We start from the raw sequence: 16101 nt of genomic DNA, 5'->3' as shown, positions 1-16101 counted from the left end.
AAGGCTTTGGTTTTGTGAAGGAGAAGAAAATGATATCTTCTCGAACAATTCTTTAATCGAACTATATCAGCAAAGTATTAGCGACATGAAATGATAGATCGCCTAAGGAAAAAAAAAAGAGTAACCGAATTTTGAAACCCAAAATTATCACATGCATTCTGCCGATTTAAGTTGTAATCACAATCACAATGATGTGTCACGTTGTATATCTCTACTAAAAATTCTTTTCAATGGATATGCTTAAAGAACTATCGAATAACAACCATTTGCCTTCTTTATTTGTATTCGATATTGATTATACTCTCTGGCCTTTATGGTTCGTATTAAAGCGCGAAAAATACCCATATGAAAATTAATAAATTAGTTCTAAAATTTCAGGATCGATGCATGCCCTGGCCCTCCTTTTGAAGCTGATCCTTCCAAACCTTATCGTGTTAAAGATAAGTACGAACGTTTAAAATCAATTCATAGTGTGATTTGTTTCATTATTTTAATTAAATTTGTTTGCCATAGGTATGGAAATGTAATTAGATTATATCCTGATGTTCCAAAAATTCTCCGAACCGTTAAAAACTGTCCACAAACTTACATAGCTGTCGCATCAAGAACTCAAGAACCAGAATGGTATGCGTCTTATAAGTTTCATAACATTTCATTTGATTTACCTTGAATTTGCAAAATTAGGGCACGGAAAGTCTTGTCTATTATGCCTTTCCCTGAGAATGAAGACGAAGAATCAATTAAATTATCCGTAACTAATGGATCATCATCTAAAGTTATCAATTATAATACATTAGCCGACGTTATTGATTATAGTGAAATATACCCTAGCTCAAAAGTAAACCACTTTAGTTCTCTACATGCAATAACTGGAATTCCGTATGACGAAATGATTTTCTTTGACGATGAAATGAGAAATAAAGAAGTCAACTACAAATTAGGTGTACACTTTGTTTATGTACCTGATGGAATGACATACGAACTATTTTTATCTGCAATCAAAGAGTTTGTTAATAAAAGAGAACATTCCTTTCTTAGTTAAGATATCAATATAAAAATAATCACATGACGTCATGGTTCCGATCTTATATTTATTTAAATTACATTTTTGACTTATAGTAATCTATATAGTAGGTTACAAAAAGTGACCGACCACATAAAAATAAAATAAATTCAACTGATTAAATTAAACATTAAAAAAAACAATATCTCTAAGAAAATATTCTTGTATTTGGATCAGCTTTTATAAGTATAGTTGATAAGTTTATCTAAATATTAAACAAAATTATAATTCGTATTCTTCCAGATCCTTTAAATCGTGTGGCATCAAGCAAATCATCCAATTAGCTCGTACATAATACATAAATATCCAATATAAAACTCCGAATATAGTACCAGCCAATTTTTCGGAAAAATGGTGAAAATAAACAGCAGTCATGACTAACATGAACCACCAAAGAAAAAGAAAAAGAACAAAAAAGAAAGAAAGTATTTTTTTTTCTTTGGCGATTTCCCAATTCTCTGGTCGATAAGTGAAAGCGCTTATTTCGTCCCAAAGAAGAAGAGAAGCATGAATCAATAAAAAACAATGTCCACTAAAATCATATCCACCTGTCCAACGTCCACCACCCTTTTTACAGACATAAGCTTCAAATACTTGAGTCTCAGAATGATAATTATCACATCTCCCTCCAGTAAACACAAAAATCCTATCTATGATACTTGGACCAAAGAATCTTTGTGTTATAATATACCAATATAACGTTGCTAGTATCCAACGAATTACGGATTTTGCAATTTGTAACGGGTTATTTGCGTGAATTACACGTGTAGCATATATTATAAAAATAAATGATGTCCAAAACCAACCGTTTTTAACAATATACAGATTAATTAAGTTGGACTTATTTGTTACGTCAAACCAACTTGTTTCAGAAGATGGTAAAGACTTTTGTTTATTTGACCCATAAAATGTTCCAGCCAAAACCGTAAAAACATAAAAACAGCCAATATAAAAGTGTCTTTTCGTTTGATACTTTAGATTTCGTTTAAATAAGATACTATTATTTTTTTCTGGAATTTTAAATTCGAAAACACTAAAAACACTATCTGTTTTAAACTCGATATCACTTTCTTTATCGGCTTTCTCAACCTTTCCTGGTTCTGTCATGTTTATATAATTTTTTTTTTAAAACTCAGATTGTAAGTCAATTTATATAAATTTATATTACTTTGAAACAAAACGGATAAAAAAGTAAAGTTGATCAGAGCAATTTATTGAAAAAAAGTTCTCGACACGTGAATTAGATCATAAGTATGTCAGCTTGATGGCGCAGTAGGTGAAATCCGAGGAGTTGTGTAACTACTGTAACTACAGTACAATAAATTTGATCTCTTTGCATAGAATAGAATAGAATAGAATAGAATAAATGTCAGTTTCAAACATGGATCATTCGCCTTCGTCTCAAAGCAACGATGATGTCGAGAAGTATGTTCTCATTTCCCAACTAATTACCTAATCTGCAAACAAATTTTACTGACGCGTCAAATTATGACAAGTTTTTCACAGAACCCAGAAGATTCAAGTCACTCGCCTGGTTATATAGATAACTTTAATTCCAAGTCATTATCTATACAGCCTTCAGATATACCAACAAAAGGAATTTTGGTTTGTAATTACTTTATGTAAATTACTTCCTAAACTAATTTTAACTTTATAAGTTCCTTCTCTTTTTTTAGGCGTTCTCAATATTATGCGATTTATTAGACGAGTGCATATTAGATGTTGCATTTGAAGCTCATAGAGAAACAAAATTGGCCGCATCTGTGTGCCAATTATGCAACTCGGAGTAAGTCTTAAGATAATAACTCAATTCATAAACTTATAAACATAATGTATTTATAGTAATTATTGAATATTTAGATGTCGATCTTTTGGTATGTGATGTAAATCTTATGACTGAATGTTTTCTACTACTGATGATATAGTATCAACGATTAGTAACCCAGCCTGGGTTAGATATTTTTGGAAATCGTCCTCAACAAAATGATTCGCCAAAATTTGAATGTGTAAATTGTAAACGTCCTTATCCATCAAAGCGTTATGCTCCACATTTGGAAAAGTGTTTGGGATTGGCGGGTAGAAGTTCAAGTCGTGTTGCAAACTTAAAGTATGAAATTATTATATTTTATTACTCAATAGAACAAATTATTTACAATTCCATATTTAACATATATTAGAATAGGAAATGATAGAAATCCTTCATCACCATACACTACTTTATCTGAAGATAACTTAAATCAAAGTGACTCGGATGGAGGTTTATATATTGAAAAATTTGAAAAAAAACGTAAGTTTAGGACATCATTATATAAATTGTTTCAAATTCATTTTAAGCATGACATTTATTGAATTTATATTAGGCAAGAAATTAAATGGAAAATCAAGGGTATGGTATTTTGTCATTTTATAACGTAGAAGTATTTCGCCAAAGGATTTTTTCGATTATATAAAGTATATTTTTTTAGAGATCGTCTCCTGCTAAATATACAAAGTCAAAAAAGCAAAAATCGATTAGTGAGTATTATTTTACTTTTATATTTACTCATTAGGCATAATTAGATAGATATTAACATTTGATATGTTCTTTAAAGTTTCAGAGACGGTAGAAGAAACATCAGCTTTCTCGTCATCAAAGGTATTAAAAGTTAAAAAATTGATATGCGGCTTTCATGTTTATAATATTACTAATATTTAATAATAATTTTTTTTCTTATTTATGATACAAAAAAGTTATGTAAGTGGTAAATTTACAAAATGAAGCGAATAGTTTTTCTTTTTCTTGAATGATAGTATTTATTTACAAGGTTATTTTAAATTAACAATTTACAGCGAAATCGTCAACGTTATCTTATAGTTCAGAAAATTCGACACTTGATAGTCCAAATTCACCTATTAAACGTTCATTTTCTATGGAGTATTCTGATGGATCCAAAAATATACAATATAAATATAATGGGTAATTGATGATAAGGCAGAATAATATTCATATAGCATTTACGACAATAATTTATTTACAGCTTTTTTTTTCTAGAAATTCCGCATCAGTGGATACATCAACACAATCAGATAATGATTATATTGGTATGGATACATAAATATAATTTATATTAAGTATTTCTGGTCTGCATTTGCGTAGGAAATACTAATGTTGTCTTATTCCTAAAAGACATTGATGGAGATTATGATACTATTGAAGTACTTCAAACATCCAATGACTCAGGATATATTATAAAATAGTAATAATAACTGTAAAAAATTGCATTGCTTTTACAGTTTAATTTCTATAGAATATAGATAATATTCATAGTATTCAAATTATAAAGATAAATATATTTAATACAAACAATTGAATTTTAAAATATTTATAAATACAAAATTTACCTTTTTCTTAATTTTTAATTTTTTTTGGGGGAAATATCCTTTTTTTTCTTGTTTACTTTTACTCTTTTTATTCAATTATTTCGTTCAATTATATTCGAAATTGAGAGTAGTGATAAGATAATAAGTATAATAGTAATAATAAACTGGTATACACAAAAACAAAAAAAATGTAAATTACAAGGATCTTATTTTTTTTTTTATAATATCCATCTTATTGTTTATTATTCTGTTGGAGCAATGCCATTTACATCATTTTCTTTTTCATCTTTAGATGCTTTATTTTGCCAAAGACCATAACTCTTTCCAGGTGTTGTCTAAACATTAATAATGAATCAATATAACCAATATTCAAAGTAAAAATTATTTTGCTATGTTGTTCTTACCTGCCACAGTCTTATAGTACCATCCTCTGTAAAATATTAAGATAAATTAATAAGTGAATAATTATATTTTAATTTATTTATCATTATTACATACCTGAACCGGTAGCATAGATTTCGCCATCAGGGCTATAACTTACTGTGTGAATTGGACCATGATGACCCTTATATACCTCTATTTATGTGAAATGACTCATTTAGCTAAACGAAACAAATCCTCCAATTTAGAAAAGCTTCGAAAAAAAAGAAATACCAACCAAGTTCTTTACCACTCTCAAAATCATAAATTCTCACCCATAAGTCATTACTACCACCTGCCACAAATCTTTTGTGATCAGGATGTAAAGATACTGAAGATACATCATAAGCAGTTGGAACTGATTTAAAAACTTGATAACTGAGCTAACCAAAAAAACTAATTAATATAAAATCAATTAAAATATTAAATTTATTTAAAATTTTTATACTTACGTTGAAGCATCTAGAAAGTGAACAACTTTGCCAGCTGTTGATGTAATATATTTTCCATTAGCAGAAAGCTCCATACTAGTAATAGGGTGTTCAGTCTTAAAAGTATTTATTTGATCAAAATTACGAACGTCCCAAACGCTTTTTTTTTTAAGGAAAAAAATAGATTACTAAATCTATACTAAATTGATTATTAAAAAATTGCATAAATAATGGTGATTAGCTCACCGAATTTCTTTATCATCCCCTGCACTCAATATGACGTTTCTTTCACCGTCCCAAATAACACTTTTAATAGTAGACTCATGACCTTCTGCTTCAGAAGCTGGATCATCTGGTTTATTTAAGTCAAATATTCTGAGTTTCTTTTCTTGTCCACCAGATACAATGCGTGTTCCATCATCTGAAAGGTCCGCTGAACGAACAATATGATCATGCGTGAATGAATGAAGGATATCTCCAGTGTAAGTATCCCATACTTTACTATAAATTAATACAATTCAAATGTTAATTATGATTGGGTTTGTGATTAATCATTATAGTTGCAAAAATTAAATAAACACATACGCGGTAAAATCGGCTGATGCTGTCACAGCTTTAGATGCATCTTTGCTTAGTTTTGCACTCCAGACTGCTCCTTTATGGCCCGTAAAAGTACCTATCCAATCGCCCGTTGGGCCATCTCGAAGCATAGGATTTCCATCTGACGTTATATATGAAATCATATTGCATTACAATTTTTTTATAAATATCCAACTTGATAGAAAAAAAAATCGATTAAATACCTTTACAAGCACTTATCAAATAATAGGTTCCATCAGTGATGGGTGAAAATTGTAAATGAACCACAGGTCGTGTATGCCCTGAGCATGTCAAAGGTATCACTCTTGAAGGATTTGTATTTGGTGGTTGAGATGTTGTCATATTGAAAAAAGGGTAATGTTAATTTTCAAGATAAATAATGAAAAAAATTAAATAAATATAATACAAAGAAATTATTTTGTAAAAAAAAAACCAAGATGTTAGATGCTTCCTCTCTCAAGAGAAGGAAGTTATTTTTTTTAAAAAAAAAATCTAACCATATACTGGAATAAAAAAAAATTTTACACAACATCCTTGTGCTAATTGCAGCTACGCAAGAACATCCCGAAAAAAAAAGCTGCTATCGGGCGATCTTTTGTACTACTAGATCAATAATTTTAATAAAATGAATCAAATGATATGCACGGACTACACGATTTTCAAATTTAAAAATGATAATTGTTTATAATTTAAAATTGTCTTTTTATTTACAAATTTAATAATAATTATAATTTTATCTATTATTTTTCTTTTAAAACTTGATTAATATTAGATTGTCTCGATCTCCATTGTTCTATTATTTGGCAAAGTCGTTTCAAATCAGGTTCCATAGGAATAAAATTTGCTTTTATCATATCATCATAAATTTGAGAAGCATCAAACATATTTTTAGAAGCCAAGTAACCATCAATTAAAATTTTATAAGTAGAAGAAGAAGGGTTAACACCCAATCTTATCATCTCATTATAATATTGTTTTGCTTTATCTAAATTATTTGCCTTAGAATAACCACCAATAAGTATATTAAAAGTTGCAGTTGTAGGAAAATTATTTTGTAATAACTTAAAATATAATTGATCAGCCAATTGAAATTTTCCATGATTAATATAACCTTGTATTAAATTAGTATAAATGTGAACAGTTGGAGATGATAAACTATGCTTGTAAATCATTTCATTAAAAGCAGATTCGGCACTATTTAGATCATTAAAATCATTTAAAAAACCACTTATTAAAGTACCATAAGTTTGTATATTTGGTTCAATTTTTAAAGAATCAAACATTTTTAAAACTTTTTGTATTCCATCAATATTACGATCATGAAATTGTATTTTTAAAAGAGTTGTTAATGTTGTTACATCAGGTCTAATATTAAATTGTTGCATATCTTGTAAAATCGTCATTACATGTTGTTCTTTTTTCTTATCATATAATTTATTAATTAAAGTATTATAAGTAATTATATTAGGGAATAAATTACGTTTTTTCATCTGATCATAAATAATCATGGATTCATCCACTCGATTATTTAATAATAACCCACTAATAATTCGATTATAAATTATATCATTTAATTTAATATTTTGATCTAAAGACATTTGTTGAAATAATTTAATCGCATCACGAATATTTCCATTTCTAAAATAGGTTTCAATCATAGCACAATAAGCGATTTCATCAGGTGAAATTTTATCAGCTAACATTTGTTTCCATAGTTCATTCATTTTCTTAGTTCCCTCACGTCTTCTTGAAAACCCATCAAGCATTCCACTATATATAATTTGATTGGGAGTTTGACCTCTTTTTATCATATCATTAAAAATGGATTCAGCCTCAATATATCTATCTTGTGATAAGAATCCCATTATAAATGCTCCGTATGTAATTGGATTTATTGGTATTCCAAGTTTACAAAGTTTTTCATAAAGATCTAATGCTAAAGTTTTTGTTTGTTGATTTTTATTAGAAAAAATTTTAGTTACATAACTTGTGATTTCTCTTGTGTTTGGTGAAATTTGTTGAATATAATGATGTCGTAATATTTCTTGTGCTTTATTATATTCTATTTCATTTAATAATGGTTGAATGTTTTTTGTGAAAATGGAGAGAGAAAATTTTGGTGATGAAGAAATATTAGAGATAAAAAAGTTTATAGCTAAATTATCATCATTTGATTTTATGTAAGCACAAAATATTGCAAGTTTAGATTCATCAGAAAGGACACAATCCTTTTTCAAAAGATCTTCATATATATAGAGAACTTGGTTTGAATATGATTTCTTTATATAATATGTTAAAGAATATTGATTATAATCTTGGATAAATTTTTTGGATTCTTGTTCATTAACAATTGGAAAAAGAATATTTTTTAAATAGTCTTTTAAGAATCCAACCGACATATTGTATAATTCATGATCAGAATTTAAATAATACCTTAAAGAATTACTAAATTCTAATGTATCATGAATTGTTGTAGCATAATTATTTGTTTTTAAAAATGTTTTTGCTCCTTCTAAATCTCCTTTTTTAAATAAATTTATAAAAATCTCCAAATGTTTTCTATCAATATTGATAGGAAATTCTAAAATAACATGTTTGGGTGGTGATAATTCAAAATTCCTAGACATTATAATTGATAAAAGGTGTACACAAGACAATCCAAGATATGGTTCTGGAATACCTTTATGTGATAGTTCATCATATAAATTTAATACCTGTGGGTCTGATTTATAAAGATTCAATTTTAAAGAAACTTGAACAAATTGGTCACTTAAAATGTCGTTTACTTTATTTAATAATTCTGCATCAGAAAAGTCCAAGTGTCGAATTAAAAATTTTTTGAAATCTATTATGTTATCAATTGTTGTACAATATTCTTGTGTTGATATGAGTGATTTTGCTTCATTAATTTGTCCATTTTTTAAGCAATTGATAAACTTATTAATATCCAATCTATTAAAACTATTTGATATTAATGTATCATTTTTGTTATTATTCAAGTCACTTTGTTTTAAAGGTGTTTCAATATCCTTTGAAATTTCTGTTGAATATTTTCTCATCAAAAAGTTCCCAATTAATATTATATTTGGTGTTTGTTTAGTACATAGTAACTTCTTATCATTATAGATATTTTTTAAGGTTGTGGAATATTTTAAATTACCACCATCAAATCCTCGTTTTAAATAATGAAAATGCTTTAATATTTGTTTAAAAGGTATTCCTTTCTTTAATGTAATATTTGCTTGTGATAACATTTTTTTTTCTAAAAAAAATTCTTTTTTAGCTTTCTTTTTTTCTCAAAAGTTATTACAATAAATAGGAATTTATTCTTATTTACAAATACAGGGTGGAAGCTATTAAAACTATAATTTTTTTTTTTTTTTTTTTTTTAGAAAAAATCATTCGGGATCGTGTAGCTCTGGCCCACGTTACGCAACTCAGGTGTCATTGTCAGCCGTTTCAGCGGAGTGACCATATGACAGATTTGTTCAACCAATCATTTGTTACGCTCATATTTTAATTTCCATTTCGCTCCGATATCTTTACCTAGTTGACCTATTTCGATCTGGTACTTCAAATCAAATCTTACTTCTCTTGTGTAAAATCTATAGAAATAAGCTTTTCATTACTACTCTTAACTATTCTTATTGTAAATATGGAAGCAATAGACGCTAACGAATACTTAATACAATTCTTAGGAAGTAGGATTATAGAGTTCTTTCATATATTTAGATTAATATTTTGTAGAGTAAATTTTCATGAAAAGTATGAATCAACTATAAATTAACGTGTTTATTCTAAAATATCTTCAAAGGTATTGATAATCTTCCTTCAGAAATACATTATCACTTCTCTGAACTAACAAATAAGGACCAAGAAATTGAACGTGAGTAAAAATAGAATTTCCTTTTTTGGAAATAGGCTTATAACGATCTTTAAACCTTTCGTATTTTTTATCAATCAACCTAAATAGAATTGACAGAAAGAATCGACCGTCGTAAGAGGCGTTTGTGGAATTTGTATGATGGTCTTCCTATAGATGAAGACAGTGATTGTTCTGTCGTTGAAAGTGTTTATGAAGATGATGAAGAAGATGAGGATTCTAATAGTGATGATGATCGTTACAACGAAGATCAAGATGGAGAACAAATTATTAAGAAAAAGCGACGTCGAGTAACACGTGTTGTTACAGAATTTGAAGATGAAGAAATGCTTAAAGATAAAATAATTAAAGATTATGTGAGAGCTTCGCAATTGCAAGATGAGAAGATTGAACTTGCCAACAGGGCCTTGGCACTGGTAAATTATAACTTTTTTTTTGGTTGCTTGTAAATATCACACTATATTTGTAATGTTCGTTTAGAAACTTGTTATTATTATTAAAATTTAATTAAATATAAAATTATAAAGGTCGATAGACATATTAAACGCCTCGATGAAGATTTTGATAGCTTGTTTCCACAGCACAATCTTCGCGATTCATCGACGTCAACCCCTGCAAGCCCTGGCAGAGTCGATTCTTCGACTTTTTCCGCATCTCAAACAATAGCTCAGTCAAGTACTTCTGCTTCAACACATGCGACCGCTCGAAATGCGGCATACTCATCAGTATCAGCTACATCATCTAGTTTTCCATCCGCGACATACGATTATAATAAAGGACTATATTCAAGTGCTGACTCTGATGAAGGACAAATTTGTGTGTTATTTTTTAATTTAATATTTAACTTTGTACAATACAAATAATTCATTCGACTTTCGCTATTTATATAGCGTTGCCAATGCTTCCCAACCCGTCGAGCTCCTTAACTCGATCAAATAAAGGTATGAAATTTCGGTTTTTTTTTTCTCTTATAATTCTACATTTTTTCTTTTTTCTTTTTTTTTATTTTACTTTAGATTTCTAAAGTTTCTGTTGTTACAAATTGTTCAATAGCTTTAACAAGCGGCGCAAATAACGGAAGGCGTCGAAAACAGAAGTAACTTTAATCTCGTATAATAATTGGTTTATTAAGTTGTATTTATTTCTTATATTTATATTTTTTTTTAAAAAAAAAAAATATTATATAAAACAGTAATATTCAGGGCAGCACTACTTCATACGCAACGAATATCGAAACTGTGGTTAACAATAGAAATATTAAATTACGAGGACCTAATGAAGATCTCGTATCCTCGTCGATTACAGATTCAAGTGGCATTAATGGTACCAACCTTTTGGATCAAGATGACTCAGCAGCGGCGTATGATAATTCGCTAGTTTCTGAAGGTAACACTTTCTTGTCCAACTATATACCGGCAGTGGATCCAAACGAACCGGTGTATTGCTTCTGCCGTCAAGTGAGTTTTGGGGAAATGATAGGTTGCGACGGAGAGGTATGTAATAAATATAAGTAAAATTTTCAGGATTATTAATGTAATACATATTAATGTGAACCCAGTTGGTTAACTGGCCTTATCGTTTTCATATTGGTGATCTCTTTTTTTGAATAGAATTGTCCCTTCGAATGGTATCATATCGATTGCGTTGGGCTCTCCGCTGTTCCAGAAGGCAGATGGTATTGTGACCATTGTACTGGTATGTCCAGCCAGAAGAAAAGGAAGAGGGGGCGTCCTGCAGCAGGAACAGTATCGTAAAGATTAGATCTGGTTTCCTTGATCCTCTCCTGAATGCGCCTTATACATTTTATTTATCCGATTTTATATTTCCTTCCTTTAATTTTGAGAAAAAATAAATCTGAGAAATCACACTCAGTAATAGCTAATCATTACCCACCCCACCAAGACCTCCTACAACATTCGACAAAAATCTTCTCCAAATAAAGAGAAGTTAAATTAAGTCGTCGAAATTGTAATCTCGACGATATCTATCAGAGACATTGATTAAACCGTTTTAGGAACAGATTTATGATAATAATTTCAAATTAATCCCAAATTAGCAAAAATTATTTACATAATATGTAACATTTAATATCATTTATAATATTCGTTTCCTGTTTGGCATGTCACGTTACTGCTTAATACCGAAGAATTAAATATTTCGAATGGTTTTTACAAAATCGCATAAATTATCAAATATATTAAATATAAAATATATTATAAATATCATATTTTATATCTCACTAACAAAATTCACGTGATTTTATATAATCAATATTCTAAGTGTAAATTTCCGTTACTGTTTTTTTGTTACACATAATGCCCATAAGCTCCGGTCAAAAGTCATATGAAAGAAAACGCTGATCCGATTGTCGTACTTTAAATATATTTATTTTTATTAGATCAAAAAAAAAAGATATCATCCAAATAGTAAAAATATGGGTAAAGCTAAAAAAGAAAAGAACAGAATCGCTAAAGAGCAAAGTAAAAATGGAAATGCTGGTCCAGTGAAAGCTGGTAACTTAAAAGTAAAAGGAGAGAATTTTTATCGAGATGCTAAAAAAGTGAAATTTGTTAATATGCTCAAGGGAGGGAAGCCGATAAGGAATTCTAAAGGAAAAATAGTAAAGGAAGCACCTTTTCAGAGTAAATTGGCAATTGCTGCTAGAGTACAACCAGATAGAAGGTGGTTCGGTAAGTTTAATATTTAATTCGAATTGTTATAGAGTGAGAATAATGAGACTTTTTAATTTTTCCTTATGATTAATAATTAATTAGGAAATACTAGAGTTATTGGACAAAAAGAGTTAGAAGCTTTCAGAGAAAGTCTTGGTTCAAAAGTTAATGATCCATATCAAGTTTTACTTCGACAAAATAAATTACCCATGAGTTTATTGGCTGATGCATCAAAGGTATATTCGACAAACATCCAAGTGAAAAAATTTTTGAAGAGTAATTTAATAGATTTTAATTAATAGGTATCACGAATGCACATGGTTGATACTGAACCATTTTCAGATACATTTGGTCCAAAAGCACAGAGGAAACGACCAAAACTAAAAGTTAGTTCATTGGAGGATTTAGCAACTAGTACGAATGAATTATTAGAAAATTATAGCGAAAAAAATGATCCATCACTTTTATCTAATAATATAAATGATTGGATCGATGAGGCTAGAGACAGTGTATTTTCAAAAGGTCAATCAAAACGTATTTGGAACGAATTATATAAAGTGAGTGAGTTTTAATATGTGTATTTATCATGTTAGTTAATTTACTAAATTTTCAACTTTTTAGGTTATAGATTCATCAGATGTTGTAATTCATGTGTTGGATGCACGAGATCCAATTGGCACACAATGCAAGAATGTTGTACAATATATCAATAAGGAAGTTAATCATAAACATTTAGTATTCTTACTAAATAAATGCGATCTAGTACCAACTTGGGTTACTGTAAGTTGATTTTTTATAATTACGCATTATTTAGCAATTGAATTGCGTGCATGTTGATCTCGCCATATGAAGTCAAGGTAGCTTTATTTTTAAACTAGTAGAAGATTACCCGTTACAATTATGGCAGAATAAATTTGCACTTCGACTTGAGTTTTTTTGTTCTAAAAATGCTCTAATAGAAGTGATGTGTTTTGAAATAGAGTTGAAGAGCAATGATAATTACTTTTTTGCTTTTCTTAGTATCGAATCACACATCTGTATAAAAGTTTTTCTTGATTGTTACTGACATGATACTTTTTTTCAGGCGAAATGGGTTGGTATACTGTCTAAAGAATATCCAACTTTAGCATTTCATGCTAGCATCAATAATTCTTTTGGTAAAGGATCTTTGATACAACTATTGAGGCAATTTTCAGCGTTACATTCAGATAAGAAACAAATTAGTGTAGGTTTCATTGGTTATCCCAACACTGGGAAAAGTTCAATTATAAACACTTTGAGAAGTAAAAAAGTGTGTAACGTTGCTCCAATTCCTGGTGAAACAAAGGTAAATATTTTGATAAGAATGTGATTTTTGTATATTTTTTTTCTTAACAGATTTTTTGTACGTATAGGTATGGCAATATATTACGTTAATGAAACGTATATATTTAATAGATTGTCCGGGAATTGTACCACCTTCATTAGAGGACAGTGAAACAGATATTGTGCTTAAAGGTGTTGTAAGTATTAAAAAATTTGTTGAATTATAATGATAATATTATTGTTATTGATTCATACTATCTTTTATAGGTGCGCGTAGAGAATCTAAAAACACCAGAAGATTACATTCCAAGAATACTAGAAATAGTTCGTAAAGAATACCTACAACGTACCTATGAATTACGCGAGTGGACAGACCATATAGATTTTCTTTCACAGCTAGCACAAAAGTATGGCAAATTACTAAAAAAAGGAGAGCCTGATTTGAGCACCGTAGCTAAAATGATTTTAAATGATTGGTTGCGTGGTAAGATACCTTATTTCACTCCTCCAAAAATCAAGGATGAAAGCGACAGTGAAAATACTGGAGAAGATTCCAAAATTGACAACAATTCTGAGGTAATTTTGTATACATTTTATAGCCATTAATATCAGTAACAAATAATAAATTTTTATTATTTAGGAAAAGAAAAATGAAGTAAAAGGAGTAGAACAAAATTTTTGTAATATTCAAGTTACAACATCATTTTTACCCGATGATCTTGGTAATGAAAAAACTGAACAATATCATGAGGAAAATGACATTATTGAAGAAAACATTGAAGATAAAATAATAATTTAAGATAAAGCTTAAGATATCAAATTTTAAATTTAACAATTACAGTAATGTAAAATTAAACAAAAAAAAGTACTTATATGCAGTATAAATCTTTTCAAAATCTTTAAAAGATAATTTTTTTATTGCATATAATGTATATACAATATTTTGTTATAGGATAAATAAAGTGAATGTTTGATTATTATTATATAAAAAATATTAAAGAAGTGGAATTCATATTTTTATTTGAGTATTTAAAATTAAGATTCTTGTGAATTTTCAATAACTTTTTTATCTTGATATAACAATTATAATACTGTTACTTGTATTATTATTATAAAATGTAGTACTTTACTGCATAATTCTCAAACAAAATTATACAAAATACTGTATTTTATTTTTAAATTTAAATTACTTAATATTTAATATTAATGGAAAATAATAACCAAAAAGTACTAACAATAACTTGTATTTAAAAGATATATCAAATTAAATTTTGGTAATATATTTATAATAGTTTGAATTATTATATTATATATTAAATTAAAATAATAATTTTTTTAATATAAAAATTTTACATTTGAAATTGGTTAAAATTGAATTTTCTTTATTTTCTTTAAAATTTTTAAAATTTTAAAATATTATTATAAATATATAAATAAGAATGCTAGATATTATATAATCATCTTAATATTTGCTTATTTTATATCAATTTATTATTTTATATATATTGTATTAGTTAAAATATAAACTTATTATTTACAAAATTTTTTATATAGGAATTTTATTCTCATCCTCTAATTCTTTAAATTCTTTTGTCCATTGTTTCATTAATAAAGTATATTTTGTAATAACTTCTTTTTGTTGTCCAATAGTTTGACGTAATCCATCAATTTCCTATATTGATGATAACAAAATTAATACGTATATATATATACGCAGTATATTTATTTAATTACCTCTTTTAAAATGACTTCTTCAGTTTGTCTTTCAGAAAAAACAATCTTGTTAAATTCAATTTCTAATTGTTTAGCTACGCTTAAAAATTTATGGGTTTGATTTTCAACCACTTTCTCAAAAAGAAACAAATTAATTATTAGCATAAATTTAGATTTAAAAAACTAAAATAAAATAAACAAAAATTACGTTTCTCTTTTATTCTCTCAACTTCTTCATATTTATCAGGATATTCGGCTTTCTTGGTTTGATTCAAAGCTTCTTCATTAATATCTGGTATTATTTTTCCCAAACATTCATGTAATTCCAAAGATAATTGCTCTAATAAAGTATGTAATGAAGATGAACTTGCATCCGACATTTTGAAGAGAAATTATGCGTAAAAGTTAGGAATTTTTTGATCGACTAATTATTGCGCTTTTCAGAATTTTGCTACCCTCCATGCTAAAAAATTATGATTGTAATCATACATAATCCATACGGAAAATATATGATTGGTCATATTTGTTGATTTATTTGATTATATATTCTATATATTCCGTATGATCAAAGCGCAACAAATCAAAAATGTGATAATAACTGTTATAAAAACAAACCATTGAGCAGGCCTAGGGAGATTTTCAGCCACGTTTATT

At 28.0% G+C, this 16101-nt stretch overlaps 8 protein-coding genes across 9 annotated transcripts; 4 read left to right on the top strand and 4 right to left on the bottom strand.

Annotated features, from left to right (window-relative positions):
* Positions 1 to 200: 200 nt before the first annotated feature.
* Positions 201 to 1056, top strand: OCT59_022442 (uncharacterized protein). Of its 2 annotated transcripts, none has more exons than XM_066144797.1 (4): positions 201 to 316; positions 379 to 444; positions 594 to 624; positions 685 to 1056. In XM_066144797.1, exons 2-4 carry the CDS (start codon positions 384 to 386, stop codon positions 1040 to 1042), a joined length of 450 nt encoding a protein of 149 aa, XP_066006224.1. In that variant the 5' UTR covers positions 201 to 316; positions 379 to 383; the 3' UTR covers positions 1043 to 1056. The 2 variants fall into 2 exon arrangements, with proteins under 2 accessions (XP_066006224.1, XP_025174298.1); XM_025326808.2 differs by having other exon boundaries at positions 514 to 624.
* Positions 1054 to 2244, bottom strand: OCT59_022441 (uncharacterized protein). The gene has a single exon (XM_025319241.2). The coding sequence runs from the start codon at positions 2168 to 2170 to the stop codon at positions 1286 to 1288; it is 885 nt and encodes a 294-aa protein (XP_025174297.1). The 5' UTR covers positions 2171 to 2244; the 3' UTR covers positions 1054 to 1285.
* A 200-nt stretch (positions 2245 to 2444) lies between these two features.
* Positions 2445 to 4300, top strand: OCT59_022440 (uncharacterized protein; the record flags this gene model as incomplete). The annotated part of the gene is made up of 13 exons (XM_066144796.1): positions 2445 to 2488; positions 2560 to 2668; positions 2740 to 2849; positions 2924 to 2937; positions 3002 to 3170; positions 3241 to 3350; positions 3424 to 3449; positions 3529 to 3577; positions 3655 to 3698; positions 3794 to 3804; positions 3918 to 4019; positions 4095 to 4144; positions 4230 to 4300. The coding sequence occupies 13 exons, from the start codon at positions 2445 to 2447 to the stop codon at positions 4298 to 4300; spliced, it is 909 nt and encodes a 302-aa protein (XP_066006223.1).
* Positions 4301 to 4367: 67 nt separating this feature from the next.
* On the bottom strand, positions 4368 to 6407 carry OCT59_022439 (uncharacterized protein). The gene is made up of 8 exons (XM_025319239.2): positions 6078 to 6407; positions 5860 to 5995; positions 5521 to 5775; positions 5296 to 5433; positions 5082 to 5221; positions 4922 to 4999; positions 4828 to 4853; positions 4368 to 4758 (listed from the first exon to the last, which is right to left on the bottom strand). Exons 1-8 carry the CDS (start codon positions 6214 to 6216, stop codon positions 4666 to 4668), a joined length of 1005 nt encoding a protein of 334 aa, XP_025174295.1. The 5' UTR covers positions 6217 to 6407; the 3' UTR covers positions 4368 to 4665.
* Positions 6408 to 6614: 207 nt separating this feature from the next.
* On the bottom strand, positions 6615 to 9234 carry OCT59_022438 (uncharacterized protein; the record flags this gene model as incomplete). The annotated part of the gene is made up of 1 exon (XM_025319238.2): positions 6615 to 9234. The coding sequence occupies exon 1, from the start codon at positions 9126 to 9128 to the stop codon at positions 6615 to 6617; it is 2514 nt and encodes an 837-aa protein (XP_025174294.1). The 5' UTR covers positions 9129 to 9234.
* Positions 9235 to 9529: 295 nt separating this feature from the next.
* On the top strand, positions 9530 to 11636 carry OCT59_022437 (uncharacterized protein; the record flags this gene model as incomplete). The annotated part of the gene is made up of 8 exons (XM_066144795.1): positions 9530 to 9575; positions 9689 to 9760; positions 9848 to 10173; positions 10285 to 10573; positions 10648 to 10698; positions 10784 to 10853; positions 10950 to 11250; positions 11368 to 11636. The coding sequence occupies 8 exons, from the start codon at positions 9530 to 9532 to the stop codon at positions 11509 to 11511; spliced, it is 1299 nt and encodes a 432-aa protein (XP_066006222.1). The 3' UTR covers positions 11512 to 11636.
* Positions 11637 to 12125: 489 nt separating this feature from the next.
* On the top strand, positions 12126 to 14533 carry OCT59_022436 (GTPase required for pre-60S ribosomal subunit nuclear export and maturation; the record flags this gene model as incomplete). Its single annotated transcript, XM_025319236.2, has 8 exons — positions 12126 to 12447; positions 12532 to 12665; positions 12732 to 12986; positions 13051 to 13209; positions 13514 to 13756; positions 13824 to 13931; positions 14002 to 14310; positions 14375 to 14533. Exons 1-8 carry the CDS (start codon positions 12192 to 12194, stop codon positions 14531 to 14533), a joined length of 1623 nt encoding a protein of 540 aa, XP_025174292.2. The 5' UTR covers positions 12126 to 12191.
* Positions 14534 to 15189: 656 nt separating this feature from the next.
* Positions 15190 to 15847, bottom strand: OCT59_022435 (uncharacterized protein). Its single transcript, XM_066144794.1, has 3 exons — positions 15656 to 15847; positions 15469 to 15578; positions 15190 to 15406 (listed from the first exon to the last, which is right to left on the bottom strand). Exons 1-3 carry the CDS (start codon positions 15825 to 15827, stop codon positions 15281 to 15283), a joined length of 408 nt encoding a protein of 135 aa, XP_066006221.1. The 5' UTR covers positions 15828 to 15847; the 3' UTR covers positions 15190 to 15280.
* Positions 15848 to 16101: the final 254 nt, after the last annotated feature.

Source organism: Rhizophagus irregularis, chromosome 31 (assembly GCF_026210795.1).
Source record: "Rhizophagus irregularis chromosome 31, complete sequence".
Taxonomy (NCBI): domain Eukaryota; kingdom Fungi; phylum Glomeromycota; class Glomeromycetes; order Glomerales; family Glomeraceae; genus Rhizophagus; species Rhizophagus irregularis.
The sequence above is the reverse complement of the archived record's forward strand: the minus strand, read 5'-3'. Positions and strand labels throughout refer to the sequence as shown.